The 23,199-nt window shown below is 35.0% G+C and overlaps 1 protein-coding gene across 6 annotated transcripts in view; it reads left to right on the top strand.

Annotated features, from left to right (window-relative positions):
- ADGRG6 (adhesion G protein-coupled receptor G6) overlaps positions 1-23,199 on the top strand; it is a 134,970-nt gene that overhangs the window by 5,196 nt on the left and 106,575 nt on the right. For all 6 annotated transcript variants that reach the window (XM_079148990.1, XM_079148991.1, XM_079148993.1 and 3 more), the window contains exon 2: positions 2,914-3,014. In XM_079148990.1, coding sequence (XP_079005116.1) covers positions 2,914-3,014 — 101 coding nt within the window. The remainder of the gene's footprint in view (positions 1-2,913; positions 3,015-23,199) is intronic.

Genomic DNA, 23,199 nt, shown 5'->3' with positions numbered 1-23,199 from the left:
TCGATACTTCCTTCTGTTAATATCTGTGAGGCTGGCGGCCAGGTTTGATTGGTCTCCCCTTTTATTTTACTGGATCTCAGTTTCCTTCCCTGTGAAATGAGGTTAGACTTCATTTTGGTCCTGCCACCTCTAAACTTCATTGAATATATAACTGCTGTTTTTGTTGTTGTTGTTTTAGAAGTCTACTTATTCACTCCCAGCACGAATGGGGAACATCTTATTCATCCAGCTTCAGTAGAAAATGGACCATTCTTCCAAATAAGTGAGATTTCTATGAGACAGAACTACAACCTACTTTTGCATATTTTTTTTTATTTTTACAGACTGCATTTTGATTCATTGTACACAAATGGGTACAACATTTCATTTCTATGATTGTACACGATGTAGACTCACACCATTTATGTAATCATACATGTAGGGTAATGATGTCTGTCTCATTCCACCATCTTTCATACCCCTGCCCCCTCCCCCTCTCATTTCCCTCTATATAATCCAAAGTTCCCCCATTCTTCTCTTACCCCCTCCCCCCACCCCCATTATGTATCATCATCCACTTATCAGGGAAAACATTTGGCCTTTGGGTTTTTGGAATTGTCTTATTCTCTTAGCATGATATTCTCCAACTCCATCCATTTACCTGCAAATGCCATAATTTTCTTCTTCTTTATGGCTGAATAATATTTCCATTGTGTATATATACCACAGTTTCTTTATTCATTCATCTCTTGAAGGGCATTTAGGTTAGTTCCACAATCTAGCTATTGTGAATTGATCTGCTGTAAACATTGATATTGCTGTGTTACTTTTTTAGAAGTCCCCATTAATGCATGAATTGTTGTCTCCAGTTCTTTTTGGTGGGTAGTAGCCTATTTACAGATAAGGAAAAAATCTGGGAGTTTAAATACCTGCCCCCAAACCACAAGTTAGTGGAGGAACCAGGATGTAAGTCTGTGCTGCTCCAATGCCCACATCTATTATTATTTACTAAAGCATGCTTCCCATACACAGCAGTTGCTTTTAACTTTAGATATTTTGGATGAATGTATTCAAAACAATTATTTTCCATACAAAATATTCTCTTCAGATCTTAACTTTGTCCTAGCTTAAAGTTTTCAACAAGAGAGCTGCCTGTTGCTGGAACTTCAGGTTTGTTAAATAGGAAAATGTGACATGAGATTCAGACACTATATAATATTTTTGTATTCGTTACAGACATGAATAACCTATTTGGGTTTGGTTCCCAGGTGATCCAAGAAGTGGCCATAAATCAGTCAATTGGTGTTGGCATAGGGAATTAAGCCTATTGTCTATTCTTGTTTACATTGGTTCCTTGGATTTCACTGTGGATAGAATCACCACACTTATGTTAGAGTCTGGCATGGTGGTAACAATAATAATAGCTAATATTTACTGAACACTTACTGAATGTCAAGACATTATCTTATTTGATCATCTCAACTCTCTGTACTAGGGATGTTGCTGTTCGTCAGTTTACAGGTGAGATAAAGGAAATTCGAGTGATAAAGTAAATTTTCCAAAGATTGCTCAGTTCCTAAGTGAAGAGGCCAGGTCTCTCTGACTCTAATGTTCTCTTTGCTATGAGTTCAAAATGCAGTTTAAAATGCAGTGTTGGGGCAAGTGCAGGAATCAGGTGTGTGCTTTGCTCACTTGAATATTTCTCCTCTAGTGCTTTTCTGGTTTTGTGTTTAGTATTCTAGGTTTTATCCAGGTAAGCAATCTTCAGGCTTTAAGGAAGGTTTCCCAGTGACCCTCAAGTATCTTATAGTTCACCCTTTATTTTAGAAACGAAATGACTCACAGTTACTACATACAGGCAAACTAGCTTTCTCTTCCAGCTATTTAAGAGCTGGAGATCTTATACTGCTATTTTACTACCTGGATGCCTCTTCAGTTCTCTCCTGCTCACCAACCCCTGTGTGTTCCATTCTGGTGACTGGTTTTAGACTCACTGCCCCCTTAATTGGCTTGCCTCTTTTGAAGGTGCTGAATTAATGAAATAAATCATACTATTATTTTGAGCCAAGATAATATGTATGTTTCTTTCTAAAGCTTTGTTAAATATGACTATAAATTTAAACTGAGACCATTGTGCACAAGGAGTATTTGAGAGTTACAAAACAGCTTCTCTCCATCTAATGTTATTTACTGGTGTCTGTAATATTTGGTATTTTCTAGCCATTTAAAAACATCAGTATCTATTGTTATAATAAGGAATCAATCTTTTTGAATATTAATGCTTCACTGCCTCATTTTAGGGAAAGAGCTTAATCAATTTAATTTTATTTAAATATCTGTAAAGCAGCAGATACCACAAAATGAAAACATTTCCTTAAATTTGACAGTTTTTGGAGATTGTGGAGGAGGTCTGTATAAACATGGTTCTGCTACCAAGATCCAAGATGGGCATGCAACTGATAAGGTAGAATAGACTGAAGCTGAAATTGCTTTCTTTTTTTAAACAGTGATTTTCTTGAATCATTTATTTACTCATCTTCACCCCGAAATTATTATGTATATGTCCATATATTTTCTCATGAGGTCAGTGCCATCAAGTGGCAAATAAAATGCATGGATTATTTTTTTTTCTTCTTCTTCTTTTGCCAGTGAAATTGAAGGAGGTGGTTAGGTCATCCTCATTGTTGACGTTTCTTCTTGGACTGGGAGTGTAGCTAGGTGGTAGAGCACTTGTCTAGTACATACCAGACTCAGGGTTTGATCCCAGCATGCATCAATCAATCAATCGATCGATCAGTATAAAACAGCTCCTTTATTCCAAAGCAAGGCTGGAAACGATTTCTGTTTTCCAGTTGCTGCTGGAAACCACAAGAGGTGTTGTCTTAACGCTTTCCTGAAGTCCAGGGTCTGACGGTGCCTTTCTTTCTTTTGCAGGATGTTTCACTCAAGTCGAATGTGGAGCTGCCATTGGAAGTGGAAGCCACGCCCCCTTCTCCTCTTCTTGTTCCTGTGTATCCTTTGTGTTCCTCACTCAGGTAAGACTGAAGCGAATGATGAGTTCATTGTCCTCTGCACCAGTGTGCTACTTATTAAAGTTACTTTGTCACTTGTCTTTTCTTCTCTTTCTGTTCTTCTAGGTTTTTTTGTGCCTCTGGTCTCCAGCCTCTCTGAATGCTGGGTGAACACTGTTACTTTGATCCTTGTTTTGTTTTCTGACAAGTTTCTTTCTTTAATCTTTGCTGTCCTCCTCATTTTATTTATTTATTTAGCCCACATTGAGTGATGAGATAACTCCACAACTGACATTAAGAGAGTTTGGTTGTTTCCTTTGCTATTGAATAAATATACAGTGCTTAATTCTTTTTTTTTTTTCTTCAAGCTTTAATATAGTTACTTATGGAAAAATACAGATTTTGCTATTTTCATTCATCCTGATTTTATGAGCATGTTATAATATGAAATAGGAGTTTGAAACTGTTTTTCAGATTACATGGTTTATTTAGTATAGTTGGAATGAAAAAGTTAATTTTAATTATAGTGCTTTTGGAATTAAAATGTCTATTTTTTGTAATTACAGTTTTTTTCTGATCTTTGAAATAAGATCCTTTGGCTGTTGAAAAGTAAGTTTTCCATAAACAGCTAATTATATAAACAAGTCAATCAGATTGAGGAATGTGAATGATTAAAAGGAAATTGTTCATTTAGTTCTGTCACTGAGCTAACTACATTTCTTTTAAGTCTGTTCTGGTTTACTCTTTATTTTCTCCTGTTTTATTTATTCAGGTTACTATATTTTCTTTCAGAATAAACTTGAAATGTCAATTTAAAAATCATATTCTTGAAGTCTAGTGTAAACCTATTTACACTAATGTAATTAAAAATCAATTAAAAATCACTACTCTTGAAGTCATGTATTTACCACTTAGAATTTAATAAATATTTATAAATTCCCTATTTATAATGCATCTATGCTATTACAAATAATACATTTAAGGAATCATAGAAATAGATTACCTGCTAAAATTGCTTATTTTTTGATTACTTGTATTTAATATGTAAATGCTGTTTTTCAAGCACAGATTATTTTAAGAATTTCTGGTACTTGGAAAATCCCTGGCACGCTTTTAAAGTCTCCAAAAAAAAAACAAAAAAAAAAAAACAAAAAAAAAAAACAAAAAAAAAACTGAGTGAATTTTTGTGTGCATTTATTAGAATTTTACTATGAAGTCCCTCTTTCTGTTTATATCATTGATGGAAGAGGAAAGACACTTGTAAAGAGACCTGAAAATTAAACATAGCTTGAGTTTTGTGATGAGGTGTTGAAATATTCTTAACTTTCAAAGTGCTCCTCCAAGAACCAGTTACATTTGTAAGATAAATTATGAGATGAAAATTAGTTGAGATCTATTTACTTTCATTTCAATTAGGTCATGCATTTGTAAATTTTCCAGTCTTCTTAAAACAAAGTACCTCAGTTGGGACTTTATATTTTAGATATCAACATTTTAATTGATACATGCATATTCCTGAATTTCAGTCTTTTGAATAAATGAAAAGAAACGTGTATTTTTAAGCAAATTAAAAGGAATGAACCAGACTAGGACTAAGCTGAGGAGGCAAGAGAAGTCTGCAGGGTACAGAAAATAAGGAGGCTCCCATCTTGAGGGCTTGGGAGTAAGTTACTTACTCACACAAGATTTTCTTTCCTTTTAAACATTTCTTTCATTGCCATTTCTTGTGTGGATCAAATGAAGTTTGTGATAGTCTTCTGTGTTCATTTGTGAAGCCAGAACATAGTCTATCTGTATCTCTCAACCTACTTAAAATGCCACCACCTCACAGATAAATAGTTGAATTCTCAAAAAATGTTTTAGATGTTACTATTGACATTTTAAAAATTGTTTTATTTTATTTGTTCCTTTTAGCTATACATGACAGTAGAATGTGTTTTGGCATGTTATACATACATGGAGTATAACTTATTCTAATTAGGATCCTATTCTTGTCGTTTGGACGTGATGTGGAGTATTCAAACAAAAGCCTAGGAAAGTTATGTCTAATTAATTCTAATGTCCTTCTTATGCCCCTCCCTCTTCCTTCCCTTCATCTGCCTTTGTCTAATTACTACTGGCATTTTAATATGACAGTTTTGTTTCACATGATAACTCAACAGTAGACTTCCTTAAAACCAACTCTGTCAGAAGTCATTTAAAATAGTGCAGATTACAATTTAAGATACACACAATTTTAAAACCTTCATAGTTTAATAACATATCTTTACTAGAATATTAGAATATTTAGAATGTTTAAATATTAGAAGATTTACTTCTTCACTGTGATGTTCTATCTCCACATACACACTCGTTGACGTTTTTATTCTCTGATGACCCCTACATGATCTCAGGTCTAGGAGCCTTAAAGGGGCATCTGAATTCCAGTGCCTCCCAAGTCCTTATATTCAGTCTCAGCCCCTTCCTGGGCCCTGGAGTCACCTCCCTGGTTGCTCATCCTCACCTACCCTGGACATGTAATGGGCCCACACTCACATATGCAGATAGTACTCTTGGCTCCACCTTCTTGCCCCAAATCTGCTCCTCCCTCCATCTTGATAGCCCCTGTACTCTCCTGTGTTCTCCCACCCTGTCTTCTGGGTACAGAGGCCTTTATTTCCTTGGCCATACCTCCCCAGGATCCTTTTCTCCCTAACCCCAACTCTTTTCCCCTTAAGGATGTGTGTGTTTCTTTTTGACACTCTGATCTCAGTTTCATTTCTGTTACCTCAGATGACCTTTCCCAACCCACTCCCATTGCATCTCTCTACACTGAGTGGTAACCTAGGTGGTTTTTGGTTGTTTCTTGATAATGTTTTGCTAATTTGACTGTGATCACTAGGTTGGAAGGTTCATGAGCCTTATTTGATTATTAAGATTGATGAAAAGTTAAAATATTATAGCTTAATTTTGATAACACTCATGGTTTAATTCATGTAATAGGATTGCTCCATCGAGTGTCCTGTTAGGTAAGTTAGCAATGTATTTTCATGGAACACTTGCCAAGCAAATAACTTACAAGGTTTGTGCCTCTGGGGATTTAAAAAAAAAAAAAAAAAAAAAAAAAAAAAAACAGAAAGATAACTTACTCTCAATAAATGTAACTTTTACATTATTATTAACTTTTACATTTAATAAGAATTGCAACAAAATAATGATTGGATATTTACACTGGTTCCACAGAAATGCAAATTACAATAACAAAATGTGACTTTTTTTTTTTTTAACCCACTAGTTTGACAATATTGGAAGTGTTGATACCATCTGGGATGGCTGAAGCCATCGGTTAAAGGGTATATACTGACACTGTTGGCATTGTCTTGGAGAATAATTGGATGTGTCTTAAAGTTAGAAATGTATACACCATTTGGTATAGCACTCCTACATATAGGCATCTATCTTATAAAAGCTAAAAAGGGTAGAGAAATATGTATCTATTTTAATTGTAGCATTGTAATAGCAAACACTTGGAAAACACTAATCATTCATCAACAGAATGGTTATTAAATTATTTTACTTTCACACCATGGAATGCTCTGTAACCCTTCAGAACAAAATGGTAAAAACTGCATACTGGCTTAGAACATTGTCCATTACAATAATGTCAAGTTAAAAAGCAAACTGTAGACCATGTGAGATTATTCAAGATTTGTAATAGACTGTATTAAAAAACTGGGATATATTATGTACATATGTGTGTATAAGGCTATCTAAATACAATAAAACATGGGATGATACACAAGTAGGCATTTAAAATGGGTTATCTCAGGGGCATAGGTTAGAGGAAGAAGGAAGAAGACAATGGAACTTTATGCACCTCTGAAATTTTTGCCTTGGTACAATGAGTACGTATTGCTTTGGCAATTTGAAAAAAAAAAAAAAAAAAAAACCTGATGAATTTCTTTTTTTTTTTTTTTAATTCACTAAAAAACAAAAAAAAAAAGACCAGAGAGATCATTGAAGTGTATGAGAATTTTAATTTTCTGTGAGTTACTTAACTTACTGTTGCTCTTTCTTCATTGGATAAGAATCTCAAAAAGGTGTTTCAAATAATAACCTCTTTTTATGTGGCATGACACTCTGTGACTCTGAAGATGAATGATATCTCGAGCAGGCTTCTGAGTAGGAAACAAACGGGCAAGAGCCAGTGAATTCCTAAGCAACCAGGAGCCTGTTTCCACACAGATGGCCTTAGTCATGAGCACTGAGGGAGGAGTCTCCCTTCCCTCCTGAAAATCAGTGACATCAGCAGATTGCCTCAAGGCTTTTTATTCTGCTGCATATGAGACATCAGCAGCTATGTGGGGAAGTGATTCTGAAAGTACAGTCTGGCCTGAAGTAGCTCTTTCCATCCCAGAGCACAGCCTGGTTCTAGAAGGCAGGCAATTGGGTGGAAGGAATCTTGTGCTTTTTTTGGGTCTTAAGTTTTCTCATGGTCCCAGAATGAGCAGTTATAATCTAGTATCATTTACATGTCAGTTTGCATTTAAGCATTAAATAGACATTGTAGACCTGTTTTTATATTTGATCAAAAGGTTTCCAGATGTCCAGAAAAATAATCCCTTCATAAATCTCTAATTTATTTTAGCTATTTTAGTATTAATGTATACTTAAAACCACTAAATGTATCTAAAAGGTCAAAATTAAGGCTGTGATTGTGCAACTTATTTTGCAGACCATGATAAGTGTGTGTTTGGATATGTGAATGTGTTTTGGTCAGGGCATTTCAAATTACTGTTTGGAGCTTTTACCCAAAATGGACCATTTATTCATTCCAGACCTTAAATTCAAAGAGCCAGTGTGATGGACAAGTAAAGCCTAAAAAGTTGCATACAGATATTTCTGAATGTTTCTTTGAGATATTTTATTTCCTTCTTGTCCCATTGGGTGATCTGAATTTGGTATAGTTAGATATGAAATCCTACATGAGTCAAAGTCAATTTCCTGAACATAGAATGGGGTGGCTTACTTTGTCACCACAATGACAATCTCAACTGACCAACCACTGTGATGGGGACACTAGTGAAACTGAAGCCTTTTAGACAATATTAAGAGGAGTAGGATGTCACAAACATAGTCCTCTTTTGGGGTTAGATCACACTTGCTTCCAGGCATGGCTGTCATAATTGCGAGAGCAGGTGACCATAGAATGTCTAGACCAGGCCAACCAAGATGGCGAGATTTTCAAACAATCTCTGGAATGTTCCAGAGCAGTCTCTGACTACACCAGCTATATGTTATATATATCCTTGGGGACCAGCTACAACTATGGATGCCTTTCCTTTGTGTCAGCTACAATATGGTTGCTTATAAAGCTCAAATTTTTAAAATGAAAAATCCTACTAATTTAAAAACTTGGTTGAGAGGAATGGCATTTTACTTTGAAGTAGTAAAGTCAGTATGAATAAGATACTGGTCCTTAGATCGTTGAAGAGTAGTCATTCGAAAGTAATAACAGATATATTCTAGAGAGCGGAGGTAGGACCGTGAGATGACGCTATAAATACCAAACGGCTCTCCTAGTAATTGGTTGTCAGAAAAATAAAACCTCCCTTCAAATTCCTCACCCTAGAAGATTGGTCCGTGAAGAAATGTTTGGGGGGAGCTTGTACTAGAGGTGTTGAAGACCCTTTAAGCCTACAGACTCATCATAGAGAGTGTGTGTATATTACAAAGTCTTTGTTTTTAATGTACACATAGTTTTGTTTGGTTTATAAATTATTTGATTCATTTCAGAAATTTTTTCTTCATGTGGTTCCTTTTGATTTTAGCTGCTGAGTTTTATACTGAACTAAAATTAGAGATGGAACAGGTCCAGCTTTCTTGGACAAAATAAATCTGGGAAGCTCTAGACGTGGAAAGGTACATATCAACTCTGAGACTTTGGTAGGTATGAAATTGTCCCCCCACCTTTCAAATTACCAGTTCCTTAAGAAATGCTTTGAAATCCAGCAAGTGGAATTTGTGCTCTTTGGCACTGTTCTTACTGAAGTTGCAATATAATATTCAGTAAGAAAGTAGAAAAAAGAGAGAGGGAAAAATGTATTCCAGATTATAGTTTACAGGGTGGTGCAGCAGTTGGAGAAAAGTTTGGAGGTTAGATGAGAAAATATATTAATCCCACAGTGATCATGAAATCACATAAGTATCCTTTCCCTTCCATCGAACCGAGATGATTAAACACCTCCCTAAAAAAATACTCAGGAAGCAAGTAGTCCAGTGAGAGCTACATTAATGCAATACTTCTATGCTTAAGGCTAATTATATTGATTAAAATATTTATAGTTAATCATTTGAATGAAATCTTTATTCAGAAAAATAGTTTGTTATGATGTATTTCATGTCAAGATATCTTGATGTACAGTCATGCCTAAACCAGCTTCGTCTTACACTTATAGTTTAGAAATGGTAGACTTTGTAAGAAATTATAAAATTTTCTTTAATAAATCAACTGTTATGAATCAAAGATGGTATACATTCTATTCCAAGCCTGGTGCTGCTAACTTAGATGGAAAGTGTTTGTAGTAGAGTTCAGACAACAGAATGTGTCAGCCCTTTTCAAAATAAGGGTCTTTTATTTTCATTAATTATATGATTAGACTAGCCACTATTATTTGTTTGGGAATTTGCCAAAAGTATGAGCATTTTCTTCTCCATGACAGAAGCATTGTTTTAGAAGTTTCTTTACCTGACTGAAACCTCAGGGAATATTATTAAAGTAAATTGCAAGTCTGGAAAAGGAAAATACACTGGATGTGTCTATTAAACACTGCTTTCATACACACCCACAGTTCTTTTCTTCCTCCTTTATTTGTTTTATGCATTAAATGTATATCCAGAAGTAAAGCATCAGTGTACAATTGCTGTTAGCCCCTATCAAATATAAATAATAGTTTTGCTGAGTTACAGACCTCATTGAACAGATTTTTAAGGCAAAAGATGAAAGTTTCTGATCACACTGATTTCAGTGGCTGTACTAATGATGTTATCACATAAAACACGTTTAGAGGTAATTTGCCTTGGTGGTTTTTTAGGGAGGATGAGCTTTAGGTATGCACCCCAGGGTTGTGGAAATGTGACCCCACCTCTTCCTGAATTCTTCTTATCAGACTGTATATACCACTTGTCTCTGAGATGGTTCCTCAGAGGTTAATATCAGCTTTTTATTTGAACTGATAATCTCATTTCTCTTTAGAATGGTAACCTGAAAATCTGTTATTTGTGGGAAACTTATGACCACAAAATTTGTTTCAACCCTGAAGACCTAATATTTTAAGAAACAATATGGTTTGTGGTTTTTCTATGAGAGACTTTGCTAAGTTGACTTCTGCCCTCCAGTTTGGTAAATCCTGATGTCTTAGCTGGTGTTTGGTTGGATTCTCATTGGTTACATGTCTTACAGATAGTAGAGAGTCTTTTTTGTAACCATTTCATAAGAAAGTTCTTTCTGAATTTTAAGCCATTGCTTGTATCTAAGGTGGTGTCCATTTGTAAATGTAAGACCATGTCACCACAAAGGATGTGCCCAGTAAATGTGTAGTGAATGAACTGAGTTGCTTCCTGAGTTATTGTACTGAGATTTTGGATTTCCTTAGCAGGATCCTAGCTAATCTAAGAATTATACCTTCTTAATCAGTATGCCACTATTATTAAATATATTCAAGATTTGTGACAGCATTTTAGTACTTACAGGAGTTAGAACATAGAGTTAGTATTATTTCTCTTGGACTCATTTAAAAGCTAGGTGCAATATAATAACATTGTAATATTTGACCTCTGTGTGTGTGTGTGCGTGCGTGGTATGTCTATGTATGTGTGTGTGTCTCCCTGACTGCCTATCTCTCTCTCTTGTCTAGGCAAAGCTATATGGTAGCTTTATGGGGAGATTGACAGGAGATGAAAATAGTGGGATGAAGGGTAATCATGATTTAGTAGACAAACATGACATGGAGTGATAACAGATCTCAAAAGTTTTCATGGAGGAGACAACTTCTAGCGGGGCAAAATATTTAAAAGCTTGTGTAACTTCATCATTGACCATTTTATCAGATTTCTCTACAGTTAGGCCAGTTGTAAAACTTCTGTGACTGGGGGAGTGGTTTGTACCCTATGAGTATCAGCCCTGGCGATAACAGAAGTGGGAAGGTGAATAATGGGTATGGAAATGGAGAAGGGTAAATGTAGGCAAAGGGCCAAGAGTAGGTGCAAATTCATGGATGCACTGCAAGTGGTTTTGTAGAAACACCATTAAGCCTTATTACTAGAAGGAAGAGTTTCTGCAGAAGAGGACAAGGAGTGAGGCTGCACAGGTTAGTGGGAGGTCAGATGAGGCTGTCCTGAGGGCAGTGCTGACAAAATTGAAAGAAAACTTCTAGTCCAGGAAGAGAGATGGCCTGGGCTCCACTACCCAGAATGCAGTGAGGTATCTGCTGGGGGGTCCCGAGGTTAGCAGCTTTCCTGGGGCCGTCGTTAGGTTGCTCAGGGGCAGAATTGGCTTTTGTCGAATCTGCAGTCTTGTGCTTTTCCACCATCATGCTGTTGTGCTCCAGAACAATGGTTTCCTCATTGAACAGCATTGACACAGAAAAGCATGAGAAAGACAAGGAGCATCAGGCTCCCTGGAAGCCTTTTCCTTCTTACTGGGACCCATGCTTGGTTGTGACTGGGGGCTGCTGAATCTGAATGAGATGTCTTTATCTTTGTCACTACTGGCTCTGAGTTGCTCATCTCCTTTGTATGTCTTCTCAGGCTCTTCCCAGATCTCCCCCCACAGGGTTTCTGATAAATCATGTGTGGAGTCAGGCCACTGTCCTGAGTTCCCTTGATGGTTCTCCTTGCTCCCAGGATGGAGTCCACATCCTTACTTTGGGGCCTCACTGGATTTGTAATGTTTTCAGTTCTGTCCAAACACAGGGTTCCATTAACTATTGAGTGGTTGTAGCAATTGAAGAATTTACGTATTTTTGCTTAGCATAGATAGAATTGCATAGACATTCAGTTATTTAAGAGAAGAAATTTGTACTTAGCTCAGGTACAATGTTGATTTTAAAAAAAACAAGTCAATTCTTCTGTCATTGTGGAAAGCCAACTATTTGAGGAAGAAAATTCCAAAATCTTTTACCATAATTATTTGTGCCAAAAGAGGAAAGTGACTGCTGTAAATGAATATAATACCCAGAACACTTTCTCTTTAAAAAAAATTTTTTTTAGTTCCTCCAAGAAATGAGCTTCTCATGGAATCACTTTTTTTTAAGTGCTAAACTAATCTTATTGCTATTGAAATGTACACTTTAAAAAATCTATTTTTGTTAAAAATAGAAAAAAGCAATTATTAAAATTCTTGCACCAAATCCCTAATTCTCTTCCCACCATTATCTGTGTCTTAAACTTTTTCTTTTGATTTATACTTTCCTCAGTTTAGTTCACACACATACTCATTTTCCCCCCCAAAACAAACAGAACTTCCCCCTTCCCCTTAACTTATTTGTTCTTTTAGGCCTTCATTTTCATTCATTGTTCCCTTCATTTCCAAATGTCTTGCAAGAGTAGTCTACATTTGAATTTATTACTTCCTTGGCAAGATGCATTATAAAGTATCAAAACTGTGTTATGTATAAACAATTATATTATAGCTCTCTAAAACTCTATAAAGATCTCTTGAGTAGTCGGAACCTCTCCAAAGTTTTTTATTAAATTTTTAAAGTAGTCAGAGCATATTTACTGCAGTAATTTTTGATATTAATAGGATCAAAAATCATTTTCATCATAGAAACTCTGGCTTAGGATAAAATTGTGTCACAGAATGAAATGACTAATGATTTAGAATTTAGTATATTTACAGGTGGCTTTTAAAGGTTGACATTTCTGCTCTTCTTCAAATTGTTCCCTTAGGTGCCTCTTACTTCCTAGCAGCTTATATGATTTCTTTTTTTTTGTCCATCTCATCTAAATGAAATTTACAACATGATTCGCCTATTACTTGGTTTCATTTCCTATTCTTTATTTCTCTGTTTTTAAGTGCTTTTCAGTATTTCTGTCATCTGTTAAATATTTCTATCTGACAAATTTTTAAGATATTTTTTGCAAGGTGGTTGGTTCAAGTGAAACTTAGAGAACGACCTAGCATTGTTCTCTGTCCACCATAACGCCTGACTTGACTTTATAATAATCTTTGTGTTATGATGACAGCCAGCCAGTCATCACTTAGGGTTGGAGACACATTTTGAGAAATGTGCCATTGGGTGATTTCATTGTTGTGTGAAAACCAGAGTGTGTCCTTACACTTACTAAGGATGGTGACATAATTCACTAGGTGATGTTGTTGTGCAGGATTACCATCATATATGCATTCTGTGAAAGCACCTTCAATTGGGGACTTTTGTCTAAGTTGAAAACTCCCATTTGTGGGAAGTAGAGATATATAAATTATAAATATTTAGTGTTGTAAGTAAAACCTTCTTGTTTTGGTAGAAAAACCAGTTTATTATACTTTGTTAAAATAGAAGTCTTTTTGGATTTTAGGGAAGAATATGTAAAATAATCCAGTTTTGTTATTCATGTAGAGGCAAAAGACTGGATTAGAAATGTAATAATAAAAATTAACACAAGGGCTGTAGTTGTGGCTCAGTGGTAGAGCACTTGCCTAGCATGTGTGAGGCACTGGGTTTGATTCTCAGCACCACTATAAAAAAAATAAGTAAAATAAAGGTCCATTGACAACTAAAAAAATATTTTCCAAAAAAAATTAACACAAATAATTTTGCTTTCCCCCATTTAGAGTTTTACATATTTTAAAAAGTAAGACTGTATGTAGTTCCTTAAAAGTATTTTAAATCTTACTAATTCAAGGCAGAGGTAAAATCAGAAATTTGGGGCTATTTCAGATTAAAAATAAAAGTGAATCCCGTATTGTTTGAGAGTAAAATATGCCTTTGAGAAACATTAAAAAAATTTAAGCTGTTGGATTTTATTTAAACTTGAACTGTTATGTATCAAACATCAAGAGATTTTTTGATGCATCTAGACTGACTGAAGTGAAATAGTTGCTTTGGAGAGCAATAGACCCGTTAATTGAGTTCTTGGTAACTCCATCAATTAGTAACATGAGATAAAATGCTGACTGTGAAATGAAATCTTGCAAACATGTTCTTTTCCAGTCAGAAATATCTTTTCAGTGTACACTGGGGCTTTGTTCCCTGTGGGCCGTAGGTGGGAGAATACAGTTAATACACATGGTAAAAACTGTATGATGGTTCCTCTGTTTCTGTCAAAATCAGACAGAGAGGGGTTAGAGGTAGCTATTTTGGAAAGTCGATTTCTGTTTTTCCAGCTGCATAACCCAGATGTCATTGATAAAAATTAACTTCAGTTCTTATATATTCAATATATTATAAGTTCAGTTCTTATATATTCAATAAATGGATGTGGTTCAGATCTATTTGAAGTTCTCCAATAAGTTGAAAAAGGATCTTGTGGATTGATTTGTTATGCTATATCCTGGTCATTCTATAAATATTATACATTAAAGAGTAGTATGACATTTTTATAAAAGCAATAAGTTTTATAATATCAATCAAACTTTTTCAAATTATTTAATCAGAAGGCACCTATAAGAAACAACACATATAAATTTTCATGAAATTACATATAATTATTATAATTACATATTATAATTACATATTAAAGGTAACCTCTGTATCCAAACAGGGGATTGATAATTGTGTTATATTTGCATTATGAAGGGCTTATTATAATAAACACTGACTTTATTTTTTAAATGTTTATTGAAATAGGATAAAAATTAAAATGTAATTGAAGAAAGCGGACACAACTATATAAGTAAGCTTTTAAAAATAATAATGTAAGTGAAAAATAAAAAATTAGTAAAAACATGCAGCAAGATAGAAATCTCTCTGCTTTTTGATTGGATGCTTCCTCTTTTCATCACATTGTGCTTCTAACAATAAGAACATATTGGTTCATGACACAAAATCAGTTAATACTCATTGTTTCTGTTATTTGATACAGACATGAATATAATAGTTCTTGATTTCATATGTATATATACACCCACAATATGCATACATGATGCTCATTGATTATTTATATAACATTCTCTAATTCTAGCAGTTAATATTTTTTGCATAAGGAAATTTATTTGAATAGTGCTAATCTTGTCCTGAATATTGGAAATACAATTTTATTAACATAAGTTTGACTGAAATTAAAAATGCTGAAATTACCAATAATGATAAAGATATGGGGCAACTGGAACTTTCGTACATTGCAGGTAAAACTGTAAAATGGTACAACCACTTGGAAAACAGTGAAAATTTCTTACACAGTTACACACACACACACATACACACACACACACACACACACACACACACAAACTAATCTTATTGGGTATTTGTCCAGATGAAATGAAAACATTTGTCCGAAAAAAAATCTAAAAAATTTCATATCATTATTGACATAAAAACCCCAAACTGAAAAGAATTCCACATGTTCATCAATGGACATGGATAAGCAGATATTGGTATATTTGTAAAATAGAATATTATTTAGCAAAATTAGAGCAAATTACTAATACATGAACAATATGAATTGGAGATCTCCAAAACATATTGAACAAAGGAAGGACATAGAGTATATATAACATGATTCTGTTTATGTGGAGTTATGGAAGAGGCACCTTTAAGCCATAATGATAAAAATCAGAACATTCATTGCCTGCAGGGAGCTGCTGACTAGAAGGAGAATGTTAAGATAAGCTGGGTTGATGGGAACATTCCAAATTTTGATTGAGATGTAATTACTTAGGGATACACCTTTATCAACAGTCATCAATCAGCACACATAAAATCTGTGCATTTTTAATGTATGTAAATCATACCTCAATTTTAAATAATCTCATCCAATTAAAAACTGGTAATAGATTTGGGGCACAATAAACAGTGCTCCGGAACTACCAGGATTTTACCTGCTATACCAAGAGGTGAATAACAGCTTTCTAAAACACACCTTATTTGTGACATATGCTGAGTGTCTTTGGTCAGCAGGAAAGGAATATTCAATTTTACTGTATTTGTATTAGTGATGTTTATGCAGGTATTTTCAGTAGTTGAGACCTCTGGGTTGGTGTGGGGCAGAACACATTTCTGCAAAGCATATCCAACCTCACCCACGTGCAGTATAAGCATCCACCTCTGTGGCCTCTGCTCACATTTGTAGTTCTGGTTATCATTCCTATGCCCCAAGGTCCTTTCCTTGAGAGCTGCTATTTTTCCATTTAGCAAAGACTAATGTAGTAATGAGCTTATCTTTTCCTCTTAGTTATATTTTTCACACCTATATGGATTTTGCTTTTTACCATGACAGTATGGGAGACTTACTGATGTTTCTAACATCACTTTCAATAAAAATTAAAGATAAAAATGGTGTGACCTAGGAAAACTTGATCTATTTGTTGTCATTGTATGCATTGATTTGTCTGATTACTTTGTTCTACTTGAACAGAGTGGTTTATCATTTATTTACCATTAGGTGATTTGTTATCATTTCAAAAATTCATGATCTTTGTGAAAAACTCTACAAATCTCTTTATAAATTGGATTGCTCAGCAAATATCAAGCCTGAACCTAAAAATAAATTCCAATCAAACACTTGAAAATTCCAATCTACAGTAGACTCAGCACCTGGTGAGTAACTTCTGAGGGATTATTTGTTCTGCCTTAGTTACTGACTTCAGAAGTTACCTGGGTCCTAAGGAGTTGAAAGCATCAGTCAAGATGGCCTCATTTCTAAAGAAGCACCTGCTATGACTGTCCCCTGAATAAAAGCTCACCTTTTTTGATTTTAACCTATGAAGGGTGTAATGAGAATGAAGCTCTTCATCAAAAGTGATATAATAGAACCCATAATCATCAGCTGTTAATATTAAAATCCCAGATGATACACAGGGTTGCACAAAAGCATATCCTGACAACAAAAAGTTACCTTGTTGGAGGGATTGAGGAAGCACTGTGTATAGTTCAGGAACCCAAAGGGTTCTGTAATTTGAATTAAATAAATATTATAAAAAAGGCAAAGCTCCAATTTTATATCTTAGAACATAGACATGAGTTCCATACACATTTAAAATTGAGTTGATGTAGCAGATGTCTTGCTATGCAGAACCTGTGCTTTTAGTATCCTTGGCTGTAGCCATTTGCAAGGACTTTTTATTTTCTTCGAAGTCTGTATGTTATAAAGATACTAGTGGTAGCTTGGAACCAAGTCTGTATGATAATAGAGCAGGGAAAATTTTATGTGTCTTTCATTGTGAAACCACTACTCTTTCTTTGAGCTCTATTAATGGGCTTGGAAAGTAGAACAGATAGAAAAACAGAATAAATATGGTATTCATTTTGTGTACTCCATTTTTCTTAAGGATCAGGAGTTTTGTTTGTCGATTGTTCCATGTCTGAAAATAGTCAACTATTTCTTAAGGTGAAAGGGGAAGTACAATGCTTGCGATTTCATCATAGCTAGAGCCAGGTGCCCATATGACTGCATTTGAACTTAAAATCAGTCATTTGATATACAGCCCTTTCCTTGGAGGCTACATCTGTTTCTTTGAGATCAGAATTGTGTTTTGTGAATGCTTATGATACTTCACTGGTGATTTTTAATTTCAGTTTCATTACAGTAGGTATTGTGAAGTGATCTGATTGCAGAATCCTTATTTTGAAGATTTACCACCAGTAAATTTACAAAAGGTTGTTTTACCTGTATTTAATTACACCTGTACATATTTATCTTTGTAAACAACTTTCCTGGCCATTGAAATAAGTTTTCATGGAATCATAAATCTTTTTACTTTTTAATTTTCATTGGATCATCTAACAGATGTTAAGTTTTGTAACTGTAATGTGAAGTACAACCATCAAAAAAAAGTTTGAGAACAAATATCTAATTAGCTTACAGTTCACAGTCTGTTTTATGAAGAAAGGAGAAAATCTAGGAAATATTCTATGAAGAAAGGAGAGCATCTAGCCTTCTAAGCTCTTCTTCTATGTTAATGTCTTTTTCCTAACTTCCGTGTTGGTGATGTCACCATCTTCCTTCCACCCAGAATCCACATTTCAGACATGATCTTTGACTCCCCTTGGCAGCACCTCTGTGAGCTTGAACTCATTGCAATGGTGGGAATGTCTCTTGTGTACCTGTGTTTTTGTAGTGTCCTTCATTCTAATGCAGGTCCTTATTACCTCTCGCCTCAATTTTCCTAACAACAGAAAAACCAATGCTGTAGACCCTGTCTTCCCTTGCCATAAAGAAAGAAATCACTTTCCTATAAGCATTTCTTAAAATGTAATTTGGGAACTTTGAAGAGCTCTCAAGTGCTGAAGTTAAGTTCAGTCCTTATTGATTGACATTTGAGGTTCTTCACCGTGTATCTTCAACCCATATTTTCTGAATTATTTCTACCCCTCCCTTACATAAGGTAAGAGGCAACTGGGAAAACAGTTTTTTTCTCTGACATTCAGTGTGCATGCTGCATCATCATTTCTTCAGCCTAAAACTTCTTTCTCCTTCATTACTACCTAATAAGGTTTTCCCCGTCTCAGGCAACCTCAAATGCCTCTTCATGCAGGGAGCATTTAAAATAACACTAGAAAGATCATTAACTTTTTCCCTTTTAAATTTCCGCATATGTGTATACACACGTAACCCTTTGTGGAATGGTGTTTTAAAGGTAGCCATGGAGCAACAAAATATATTCTAAATCTTATGTTTTTTCCCCATCTCTCTTTAGGAATTTCATAACAATTTGTACTTAGTTGCCATGTTGTGTTTTATGATTATTATATTTGCATTGTCTTCCTTATTTCTTATTAGTGCCTAAAGTTAGGGAGTTCATCTTTATTTTTGTTTTCTGCACAAAACCAAGAAAGACCAAGTGCTAAAATGAAAATGAAATAAAATACATTATTTAAAGGGACACCTTTGTGATAAGGGTACCCCATCCACTCCATGGATTTGATGTGGACAGAGCTGTTGGGAACAACTGGAGCTCACCTGACAGTTAAACTGGGAACAGATTTACTTGACTTATTCAGTTTTGCAAATTTGGGTGACTCCTTTTGCATTTCAGTAATTTCATTTCTTTTGATGTATACAATTGTCCCTTGGTATCCACATGGTATTGTTTCCAGGACTCTATTGAGATCAAGACTAGCAGATACTCAAGTCCCTTGTGTAAAATGACATAGTATTTGCACATAACCTATTTACATCCTCCTGTATACTTAACATCATTTCCACGTTACTTATAATACTTAATACAATAGAAATACTACGTAAATAGTTGCTGTGCTGTATTATTTTGGTAATAATGACAAGAAAAAATGCCTATGAGTCTTATGTACAGTCATGGTTTTATTTTCTGAATATATTTTATCCATGAAAGACCAATTCTACCTAAAATAGCATAGCATTTAAGAAGAACTCCCCAAACAGTTGATTTTATCAGAATCCTGGACTTAGAGTTCACATGTCTTCATGCCTGAAAGGCCATGGAGTTTACTTCCTGTCTTGTCTTGACTCACGATTCCTGTGGTATTATGTATTTGTTCCTGCATGTCCTTGCACTGTGAGCCCCTCTGTCTCTCCCTTTCCTAGGAGAGGGAAGTACTGGAGCTTCCTCCCAGCTCACCTTTGTATTCTTTTCTCTTCCATGAGGCTCAGAGCTTAGCAGGATCTTGGGCTGAGGCTCCAGGGTATTAAGTGGATTTGGTATTTGGGGTTGCTATTAATTTGATTTAGCTATATGAGTTGGCCTCAGATTTCGACTGAATTTTATAATGCTATTGCCATGGGCGAAAGAATTCTACAAATCAGAAACCAACTTTGAACTTATTTTTTTGAGCATAATGTATTAGTACATTTATATATATATTATATTATATCAATACAGCATATATATTTTTTTTTATTTTATTTTTTGTGGTGTTGGGGATTGAACCCAGGGCTTTGTGCATGTGAGGCAAGCACTCTACCAACTGAAATATATGCCCAGCCCGTATTAGTATATTTTTAACTTGTGATTTTTGACTTATCAAAGGACAAATACTTTTAAATTCATTTTATCTGTACCCCCTTCTAGTGTTTCAATCACTTATCTATCTGATGTTTCCCATTTAAATGAGTATTTTTAGATTAAAAAAAAATCATCGATCTTAGAATTAGTGGGTTTATAATACTAAAAAGTAGATATTTGACATTTAAAAATAGTCTAGCATGGGCTTTTCTTCCATGCTAGATAATGTTTTACCTTTTGATTAATTACTAGGAGATATACCCAAGAGAATAATTTAATAGATGCTAAAGGGCTTTTTATATTAAGATACCTAGTTAATACTGGGTATGTAGAAAAAAACAAAGGACCACCAACAATTCCATCAATACAGCATACTTTTATTAATAATGAAAAGTGAGGGGCTGCAATTGTAGCTCAGTGGCCGAGTGCTTGCCTAGCATGTGTGAGGCACTGGGTTCAATTCTTGGCACCACATAAAAATGAATAAATAAAGGTATGAAAAATGACATTTACAATGTGGACGTACAAACATGTTTAGTATAGTAAACAAAATATCAATACTCAATATTAGCTGAACTGTTTTTGCCGAATGAACATGTATCTAGATGACTAGGGGAAAATACACAAATATTAAAATGCAAGGAGGGTGGCTCAGTGGGAGAGTGCTGAGTTTGGTCCTCAGAACCGAAAAAAAAAAAAAAAAAAAAAAAAAAAAAAGAGAAAATTCAGAATAATGGCTTTATTATCTTTTTCAAAATGTGCCTTCAAAACAGTTTTACTTGATTTTAAGCAAATTGCTCCTCTAAAAATAATGCAGGTGGATTTAAAACACTGCATCAAGACATAAAAAAAAACTCTAGTTTTTTTCTCTGCACTCCCTCCTAATAAAAGGTCATCTTTAAAAAGTGATTCCTACTTGTGCTTCCTTTTCCCTTCACTGCTGCAAATTGTGAATTTTCAAACCTCCCATATAAAAAGAAGTGGGAATTAAAAAGTAAAGAGAATTTTAGAAGTACATTTGGCACCTCTCATTGTGCCTAATACTTTACAGTAGAGAATGTGATCATGATTTTTTGGACTCTCTTTTTTTTTTTTTCCCCCTTTTGAATATGGTTCAAGACGAGTGTCACACTGAATGCCGATTCCTTGCACAGAACAGAGTTGTTTTGTTCTTAATGTACCCCCTGACTGTTCACTGCTCTTTTAAATTAATGGTGCAAGAACAAACTCATTCTATGAGACTGAGATCATCTGTTATCAAAACTCTGTTATTAGGTGGAGACAGAGACCTCATGGCTGAAGTGATCACAGAGGCATCTGCAGAAGGGACATACAGTCATGTTGTGTGAGGTTCAGGGTGTGTGTATGTATGTGGGGGACGGGGGAGTTAGTTGGCTATTAGCCTTTTTTATAGACTTATGGGATTTGTATTTGCATACATTTGCTTTTGATTTAAAAATCTTTTCACTTTAAAAATCCCTTGTAGATCAATTGACATAGATCATTCTTTCAGAAACTGATAGCATCCAGAAAAATCCTAGTACATTATTTAATGATTCAGTACCAAATCACGGGTATTGTGAAAGTATAATTTCTCATCTTGGTCTGATTATGAAAGACTAGTATCCCATCTTGCTTTCATACTCTTTTGGGGTATTTATGTTTTGTTGTTTTCAGATGTACAGCATTCGTCAGTGGATATTATGATTTTTTAAAACAAATACTTTTTAAGATCTCATAAAATAAAGGAGAAGGCAAATGAAGCATGGCTGTAACCATAATAATGACAGGCAAGAAGAGAAAAAGAGGAATAATTCTTTGAAGACTAGAAGGAACTGGAAGTAATACAACAGCAACTTTCTCTGTAAACTGGAAAATCTCCTCCTTTAAACTTAACAAATTTGCGTCCACCTTTTACAATAGGAAGTGTCGTTTCTGAGCACAGTGTGGAAAGGTCTGAGACTGAACATTTAATTCAGTTTGTAGAAAGTTCTAGATATTGATAGAAAATTGGCATTAACTTCTCCATAATTGTGTACGATTTATCACCAGCCTGGTAATAAATGCTAAACACTTCTTGCTCATTATCTTTCCCTCTTTTCAAGAGGATTATGTAACCAATTTTTACTCATCTGGTTGTTCAAAAATCAGTTATTTCTGTAATGGGCAAGCTCTTCACCAACTTCCCACTAAATTTTCTTGCATTTCCTCTTCCAACTCTTTAGCAATATTTTGTGTTACAGTGTCTAATCATGTCTCATTATAATGATCAATAATAGTAAACTGATTTAAAAACCCCTTAGTTTTCCTGAGAGAAAAAGGTCCTTCATTTTGAGATCAGATCAAATGATCAGAATGACGATAATACTGTTTTATTTTTAAGTATATAAAATATTGTTATCCCCCTACTTTATTAGATTCTTATTACTGCCCACCCCCTAGGCAAGGGAATTATTTTTCGTGTTATGGATGAACAGACTGTGTTTGCGAATAGTTAAGTGATGGCAATGCAGAGTGAAAGCAGGATGTAGTTCTGCTGACTCGTCCCTGGTCCCTGGCCACTCTTTTTTCCTGAAGACCCACCAATATGAACCAAGCCTATGAAGCTTCACTCATCCTCACATGCTTATTCTTTTCTGATTAAATTTACATTATCGGGATTATCAGACGTCAGAGTACATTTTAAACCTAATAGTAATTGTGCTCAACAAAATTCCTTACATCATGTGTCAGTTAAAACTCAGAGCCAGGAGTGGTGGTGCAGGCCTATAATCCCAGTGACTTGGGAGGCTGAGGCAGGAGGATTGCAGGAGAATCGCAAGTTTGAGACCAGCCTCAGGAACTTGGTGAGACCATTATTCAAAATAATAGAACAAAACCTCTCTGTGGTATGGTGTGATGACAATAGTCATGCATCTTTCACCACCTGTCATCAGAGGAGCCCCATTCTTCACTCTGGGCTGCTCATCTTCATGCTGCACTGCATCCCAGAGTCCTATATTTGGAGCGATGTTTTTACCAGGGTTTTTAAAGCACGATCTGGTCTTGGGACCAGTATTACATCATCACTGGTAGAAATGCACA

The sequence above is a fragment of the Sciurus vulgaris genome (assembly GCF_902686455.1).
Source record: "Sciurus vulgaris genome assembly, chromosome: 7".
NCBI lineage: Eukaryota > Metazoa > Chordata > Mammalia > Rodentia > Sciuridae > Sciurus > Sciurus vulgaris.
Note: the sequence above shows the minus strand (reverse complement) of the source record. Positions and strands in the feature narration are given on the sequence as shown.